Source organism: Vanessa tameamea, chromosome 4 (genome assembly GCF_037043105.1).
Source record: "Vanessa tameamea isolate UH-Manoa-2023 chromosome 4, ilVanTame1 primary haplotype, whole genome shotgun sequence".
NCBI classification, from domain to species: domain Eukaryota; kingdom Metazoa; phylum Arthropoda; class Insecta; order Lepidoptera; family Nymphalidae; genus Vanessa; species Vanessa tameamea.
Window position 1 is genome coordinate 6,602,847 of NC_087312.1, and position 8,096 is coordinate 6,610,942.

At 29.5% G+C, this 8,096-nt stretch overlaps 1 protein-coding gene and 1 non-coding gene across 2 annotated transcripts; one reads left to right on the top strand and one right to left on the bottom strand.

Annotated features, from left to right (window-relative positions):
- Positions 1 to 2,331: 2,331 nt before the first annotated feature.
- Positions 2,332 to 2,930, top strand: LOC113394621 (uncharacterized). The gene is made up of 2 exons (XR_010309967.1): positions 2,332 to 2,595; positions 2,783 to 2,930. It is a non-coding gene; the product is annotated as an uncharacterized LOC113394621 (transcript).
- A 647-nt stretch (positions 2,931 to 3,577) lies between these two features.
- On the bottom strand, positions 3,578 to 4,688 carry LOC113394619 (probable NADH dehydrogenase [ubiquinone] iron-sulfur protein 6, mitochondrial). Its single transcript, XM_026632012.2, has 3 exons — positions 4,431 to 4,688; positions 4,007 to 4,183; positions 3,578 to 3,740 (listed from the first exon to the last, which is right to left on the bottom strand). Exons 1-3 carry the CDS (start codon positions 4,545 to 4,547, stop codon positions 3,675 to 3,677), a joined length of 360 nt encoding a protein of 119 aa, XP_026487797.1. The 5' UTR covers positions 4,548 to 4,688; the 3' UTR covers positions 3,578 to 3,674.
- Positions 4,689 to 8,096: the final 3,408 nt, after the last annotated feature.

Consider the following 8,096-nt stretch of genomic DNA (forward strand, 5'->3'; position numbering starts at 1 on the left):
ATGGCAATTTATGGTACTGGTGGTCAGTGGAAGTCACTTGACTAGCTTCCATATTGCTTATGGTTCATTATTTCTAATATAATGTAAAAGTACATTAAAACAGGGTGGCGATCACAATATTTTTTCCCTATTTCAATACTGAATTGTGCAAAATCGTTTGTATAATAGGAAAACTAATATTTTAAGGAAAATCTAAAATATTCCGAAACAAATAAGTTTATAAATATTTAAATAAGTTAATTTGCTTTCATCTCAGAATTATTGCTAGAAGTTATTTGATTATGTTAAATTCTCTATTTTAAATTTTACGCCACATTATTTTTTGATAATTTTTGTAACACTATATTTGAATAATTTGTTGAAAAGCTTCCACTTCTTTTAGTAAGAAATTAGGAAATTCTTCCCTTTTTGTATATATAATATAATCGTCGGTAGTGAATAGATTTTAATAATTATTTTTTATTGGGAATCCTATATTTTATGGTTTATTTAACCCATTAACCGCCAAAATAAAAACAAAAGTGATATTTTTACGAAACATTTATTTTACTATTGTTTACGAATCAAATAAAAATAAAAGTATGGAAAAAGTAGAAAAAAATAATCAGGGTCCTTCAGAGGGGGGTGTACTCGATTGTGTACAGCGGCGTATTATAGATGAAAATGTTTTGAGACACTTTTTTCAGTCCACAATTTCTGAAGTAACATTTTGACTACTCTTGATCCTAAAGGATCAGTAGAAGCTTCGATAGCTTTTCCACAATACAAGTCAAAAACATAGCAGTATCCCGTTAAACTTGCTGCTACCCAGTTTTTATAGCCAAACCGCACTGGTTTTCCTCGGATAAACTGCTTAGCAGGATGGTGGCCAAAATATTTTACCATCGATTCATCAATTGAAATATTGTCGTGCATCTAACCCTACTGAAGAAATTTATTTATTAGAATATCAGCTAATGGCCGAATTTTAAACATTTTATCCCTGGTATTACTTGCTTCGTCGTTGTTTACGAAATGAAGATTCTTTTTTATATCCCGAAATCTTTGTCTTGGCATGGATCTCGATACCATTTCGACACCTACTTTACTTATGATACCCAGATAGTATCAATATGCCTATAAACTTTTTCAAGTCAACAGAGTCCAGTTGAAAGGTGTGTCTATTGTTTTGATTAGTATATAAAATTGTGTTTGTAATTATCAAGCTAATCACTTCATCATCAAATATTTTTTCAAATATATGTACTGGGGTAAGATTTTGAAATTGTTCTTTTACTAGTTTCTGTCTAGCTATAACTTCAGTTCTTTCTTGAGTTGTAGTAGAGTATGTTGGTGAACACGTACGCCATACTGGCTGATCTGGCTGTTGACGACGACTTCTCTTTGCTTTTACAGCCAAAGGCTCATCATCGCTGCTGTCAAGGTCCCCACATGGAATTGTATCGTTATCACTCCTAAATACCTCTATATTACCAGGTACATCCCGAGGTAAAGAGGCAGTAATTATGTCCTCGTCGGCACCTTCTTCTTCATCTGTCACGATGCTAGGTTCTGGTGGTATAATCGCGAATTCGGAATAAGCCTCACTGTCACTATCATCTTCAATGACTGTTTCCTCTAAGCCGTTGTAATACTTAGAAACGTTAAGATGCTTCGAACTCATTGTAATAAAAACCTGAAGAAAAAAGTGCAATCGTTATATAGATGCGGCCGTTGTACCCAACTAGGTACAGTAGTGTTTCAAGTGCGACTACTTTGAAAATATGAGTTGCAAAACATTAGTTTATCATTTATTTGATAAATAAGGACGTACACTACAAATCAAATATACATAAAATAAATTTGGGTATATGTAAACACTAGAAAATAATAAAATGGTGTACTTACCAATATTTAATGATTATATTGATAAATTGTAATCCTCTCAGTGTTACTAAATAAACTCGCTTAATTCGTTTTTTATTTCAATACACTGTATATTTTCTATTAAAATGAGCGAAAAAAGCAACATTAACTTTTAAAATTTGATAACTATCCTCAATTGTTTTGCTGTACCCAATCAGGTACAGAAGCGCCAAATGGGTTAATATAAATAAAAAACTGAAAAGGGTAGACAAATAGGCAATTCATCAACTTTTACTTTATGAGATGCTGTTTTCGTGCATTTAGGAATGCCAAGCCATATTTAAAATTTAATATGAAAAAAGTGTTAAACGAGTACATTTAACTCGCACATTTACTTAAACGAAAAAAATTAATCATATTTTAGACCTTATTGATTGGCAAGGAAATCTATTTTGTTTTCAACACCAATTTTTCTTTATATGGGCTGTTCACCCTGTTAATGTCAAATTGTGACATTTATCTTCATATATTAAATATTTATATTAGAGCTAGCATAAAGTTATCATATTTTACTTAATACTTTGGTTTAAAAAAGTTCTGATTATTAAGATTATAATATTCTAGTAATAGTTTACTTACATATTACAAAATTCATTAAAATGGCAGGCTCTGATGATAATAAACCTAATAATGATACCGAATCTAATAACATTGAAAGTAACGAAGAAAACGAAGAAAATGTTCGAGAAGGTATATATCCAATAAAAAAGTATAAGTATGTTTTAGTACATTCCTGTTTTTGAATGTTATAAGCATGCAGCATGTTTATTATTATATTATTGGATTTTTTTAGAGATAATATTTCTCTTTTTCACCCTAATGCTAGTTTAAACCAAAATTGCTCACAGAATATAATAAAATATTTTTTATTTTGCAGAGTATGTTTTATTGGATACAAAACTGGATGAATTAAATCAAGCTTTAGATTTGTTGGAACAAAAAAATGATGATATTCATAAAAGATTGGTAGAACTCTTGCAATCTAACAGAGATATACGACAACAACTAAAAAATGAAAACACAGATATTAACTAATTTTAAAATGAAATATTTACTTCATATGAATATAGCAATTAGCATTTTATTTTTAAAAAATGAAAAAGTTACTCTTTTTCTGGTGTATATTTAAATAAAAACTATTAAAAATACATATAGTTAACAATATAATCTCTGAAGATGTGTTTTATTTATTTATAAAGTTAAAAATAATCATGCAGCAAAAATAAAGTGCCTAATAAATAATATGTATAGGTAAACTAATACAATGTATAAATATGTACGATACCAGACAAGAAAAGTATGATTCATCATTCATGTCAGTCCATTGCTAGACATAGGCCTTTCCCATGGCACACCACTGAGCTTTAAATCTCAAGTTGAATACCATTGTCCCACCTAGCTGCAGGGAATATGTTTTCTGATACTTTTAATAATACAAAAGTACCAATTTTTACATAAAAACATATTTGTACTATTATTACTCCTAAAATAAGACATTAGATTTAAATGAGTAGCTTCTATATCCAAATAAAGTTTATTACTTTGCTATTACTAATTAACAAAGTGTTTATTAGGATTTTATGTGCCTATTGTGTACACAATAATAATCACTTGTTAATATTTGCTGTTGCATATGACCATAACATATTGTTTTAACTTATTAAATAAGTAATTTATATATTTTTTAATAATTTTATTACAATCAGTTAATTAAAGTCAGATACTACAATTTCTATTTAGACAAAAATATTTAAGAATTGGTAGCATTTTTAGTGATGATCCTTCTTAACAAATCTCAACCCACAGTATCCACAGGAATGATCGCCAGGTTTGTCCTACAAAATAGAAACATAAAAAATGTATTTAATCTATAAATCATTATACCATGTATATCTATTGCATAGTTTAAAAATAAATCAAATGAAAAACCTGTTCCTATATACATACTATATAGTAGCAAGTGTTGTTTGGTTTTCAAATTTATCAGATTTATACACATTAATACTTTAAAGCTAAACATTAATTGGATTTAATATTGACTGAGACAGCTTTTCTACTTTAATAGATTAATATTAGTTAATTTAAAGTCAAATAAAATTACCACATTAATGTAAACTCTCGGATGACCTTCTGGCCCACTTCCACCATCACACCATACCACTCGCTCCGTTACTTCTTTTGGTGGAACTTCAGCTATTAAGTTAATAGCCCAATTTTGGTTTACTTGTTTTGGAGCCAATGCAAATCTGGCAAGTCGATAGTCATCAGAATCCCATTTCTATTAAAATTACAAGTTTATTGTATATTTTCTGGCTTTAATATAAATTTTTGTGTACAAGTATAAATTTTACATGCACATTATACGTTTATTGAGTTACCAAGGTACTTTATTAGTCAATATTTTTTTTAAATGCATAACCTGATGGTTAATGCAATACCCAGGTCAGTTGTTGGTGCTGCTGCGTTGTATTTATTCATATACATTTTAAAAACTACTATAGTCATTTTCGTTTTATTCTGCCTACCTGCCCTGTGTGCGTACCCACATCTTCTATTTTGTTTGTTATGCAACGAATTACCAAAGGTCTAATTGTAGGAGAAATACATTTAATAACTTGGCTAGTCCTTGAAACAGAATACATTATTGTGATAGCAATTTAAACCGTAAGTGTTGATTATGCTACAAAATTGAACAATACTTTAAAGAAAAATATTGTTCACCAATACCGTGCTATTGGTTATAAATATAGAGTATAGACAATAGGAATAGACATTACGGCGAATAACTAAGCAGTGTTACCAGTTTGTCATCTTGCCTTCGGGACGGGTAGCTACAGCCTACACCAAATCATGTATTCACAAAAAGTTGCCAGATTTGTGAAATTTCTTTCCCGTAAAAGCGTCTAAATATAGCTAAACAACAAAGTGACAATTCTAACAAACTTATTATTATTTATTTAGTATCTTTTAAAACATTAATATTATGCTCAATTTGAACTCCTAATCAATAATAACTTATATACATTTTTAACCTTTAAAGTAGATGATTTTAAGTGGAAAGTTAAATCGGTGGGTATTTTATCGAAAAAGGTTTCAATAGCATATGTTACTTCCATATCCAAATGTGCATAAATCTGTTTCCAATGGTTAATTCCATAGGTAATATTTTCTTTTTAGGTTCACAGCAATGAGCTAACACGGGTAAATGCATCCCAAGTAGCCTTGAATTTATCATCTGAAATTATAATGTTGTTTCTTATATAAGTAGATTTAGTATGAATACAAACTTATTTAAAAGTATTTGAATGGCGTTTATCATGTTCTACAAAGGTAGTCTCATGATCCCTCTCATTCTATAATTAATATATTTGATTTCTACTCTTATAAATGCCAACAGTAGCCCAATCGCTAAAATCAATTTTACATTGCTGTCTTAATTTTATTTTCAAATTAATTTAAAGAAAGAGGTATAAAGTTTATTTAGATCCTGTGTCGTTATTTCTGAGTTAGGTATTATAGACATCACATACTATGTCTCGTCTTCATATAATTTTACGTGAATAAATTATTTTTTTATCTTCCACGGGAAATATTCGACAATAGTAAGACTGTTTATAATTGATACATTATATATTTCACAGTAACAAAAAACACTGTCAATATACGTAGAGGCTTGTTATCCTGGTTGATTCACAATCACAAAATTGATGTGTTAAATTATTATTATTGTTATTATACATATTTATTTATGTTTATGTGTTAAAAAGTAGATGGCTGTAGAGTGTAGTGTTTTGATCTTGATGAAATTATGTAGGTACTAAGCACATTTTTAAAGTCTTGTTTAGGATTTGATCAGGGAAACACGAATGCATTTGAGGGGGCCCCAAGACTGGAGGCCCGGGGCGAGCCGCCCCTTCCGCACTCCTGTTAGTTCGCCACTGCCTGTTGATTTTGGTATATAATTTTAAAGAAAAAAGGCAAATGTTTTGTCTTCTTACCTAATTTAAAATGTTTTTTTTTTTTGTCAATATCTATAGTATTATTACTATTTACTTTTAATCAGATAATTGTAAAAGTCAAAATTCCTATCCTAGTAACTTAACAAATCATGTAATTATTTATAACATATCCTATCAAATTAGTAGGTACATGGAATCCTTTTTTATGCTGGAAAAACGCTTTACGCATTTCCCCTACTTGAAGTTATGTGGAACTCGCCGGTACCACTAAAAAACAGCGGTAACTTTCCGTCTCTTCGGCGGGCTTAACGGAATCATTTTCGCATAGGTACTGACGGATGAGGCACATGGGGTACCATTTTTCAACTGAAATGTAGTCATAAATTCGTTTTTATGTCAAACCATATAACCATAAAATTTTGCTAGAACGATGAGTCAAATAATAATGTAAATATAAATTAAGATCATACATAATTATGATGATTTTGTATAAAAAAGTAGCCTGTCTTTACTTGATTCAAGCTTGCTTCATACCAAATTTTATCAAATTCCGTTCAGTGGTTTGGTCATGAAAGCGTAACAGACACTTTCGCATTTATAATATTAGTATATTATATATATGTAAATTAGTGTATATAACTTGAAAATGCCATGGCTCTATATACCGAGGTATTGAAGAAACTAATCAAAAACTAGGATAGCACCTTTATTCTACCTTAGTGTACAAGCAACTTTGCATAGTTGTATCATAAAGACAAAAACATGCATTAGTTATAAAAAAAAAAAAAAACTTGAAGCCATGTAATAATATAAATATTTCTAAAAACTTACAATTACCTAATAAAATTTTGGGGAAATAAATAAACATAACTTAAGATACCTTTGTACGTTGTCATTTATTTATTTATGTATTTAATTTATGAGTCTCCAACAAAAGATACACACTAAATACATATTCTTAAAATAAAACTATAAGGGTTACAAATAGTGTGCTCCTTCAATTATATGAGACCACAGCATGCACTATGCATGCTGTGGTCTCTTTTAATTGAAAAGGCAAAAAATATTTAAAAGCAATTCAGATAAAAAGTGAAAAAATAATACATAGCAATAAAAATACAAATTACAAACTTAAAATGAAGAATTAGCTTATTAATTAAACTTTGTTTTATTATTATATTAGTATTAGGTTAAAAGCTTAGTGTGGCACACTCTGAATTTGGACAAGCTGTAGCGATGAATATCGGGGTCATTATTATTTCTAGAAAGTGTGTTGTATTGTCTATAGAGCCTTGGAACAGCAGCGTTATGTCCTAAGTTTGATTGAAATGTAGGAATATTCAATAGGTTATATGCTTTTATACGGGGCAAGCGAGGAGCATTAATTTTAATCTTTTGTAGAAGATTACTACAATCTATCACTCCATTTATTAGTTTGTGCAGAAATATAAGATCTGTAATATTTCTACGATTTGTAAAAGAGGTCATGTGATAATATTTAAGTCTGTCGTTAAACTCGTGATATTTTTGACCTGTAAATCGCTAAAAGAGAGATGGTAAAGAAAGCGTTTTTGAACTATTTCTTATCTATTGATGTGGACATCATACTGTGGATTCCATATAATGCTATTGAATTCCCGTATGGGACGAACTAGTCATGAATATTTTAATTTTGGTAGAAATTTTCTTGAAGTCCTTCATAGTACGGAGTATAAAGACAAGAATTTTAAATCCCTTAGATAAAATATTAAATATATGCGTGTCGTATCTCGTATCGTATCGTTTAGATCTGAAGTAACTCAGAGGTCTTTTATATAGTACAATGGTGAAATTTGTTGTCTGTTAATGTAATATTCGTACAGCTCAGCTTTTTTATTGCGGGTAAATTATAAGTCCTTCATCACTGACTTTGTGACAAAAATGAATACCACATTCTTTATTAGCAGTTTTTTCTTGAATGTTCAAGTTTTTAAGCATTCGAAGACTCAATGTTAAACTAACACTGCATCAATAGTAAAAGATATTTTTTTTAACCTATCATTTATATATATATAAAATTTCGTGTGCATGTTGTTGACCATTGACGATATTCTTCGTTTTTAGTTCAGGACAAATTTTGCGCATGTAAATTAATTATTATAATTGTTATGGAACGAGTGAGGTGTCAATTTTAGCAAACAAATGAAATGGCTATTTTCATTATTTAAGAACAATGTGATATTAACACTTAAG

Excerpts from the sequence above, each read along its gene's own strand:
- LOC113394619 (XM_026632012.2), bottom strand. The coding sequence starts at position 4,547 with ATGTATTCTGTTTCAAGGACTAGCCAAGTTATTAAATGTATTTCTCCT. Across the intron at positions 4,184-4,430 it reads TGGGTACGCACACAGGGCAG|AAATGGGATTCTGATGACTA; the intron begins GTAGGCAGAATA and ends TAATTTTAATAG. Across the intron at positions 3,741-4,006 it reads CGAGAGTTTACATTAATGTG|GACAAACCTGGCGATCATTC; the intron begins GTAATTTTATTT and ends TCTATTTTGTAG.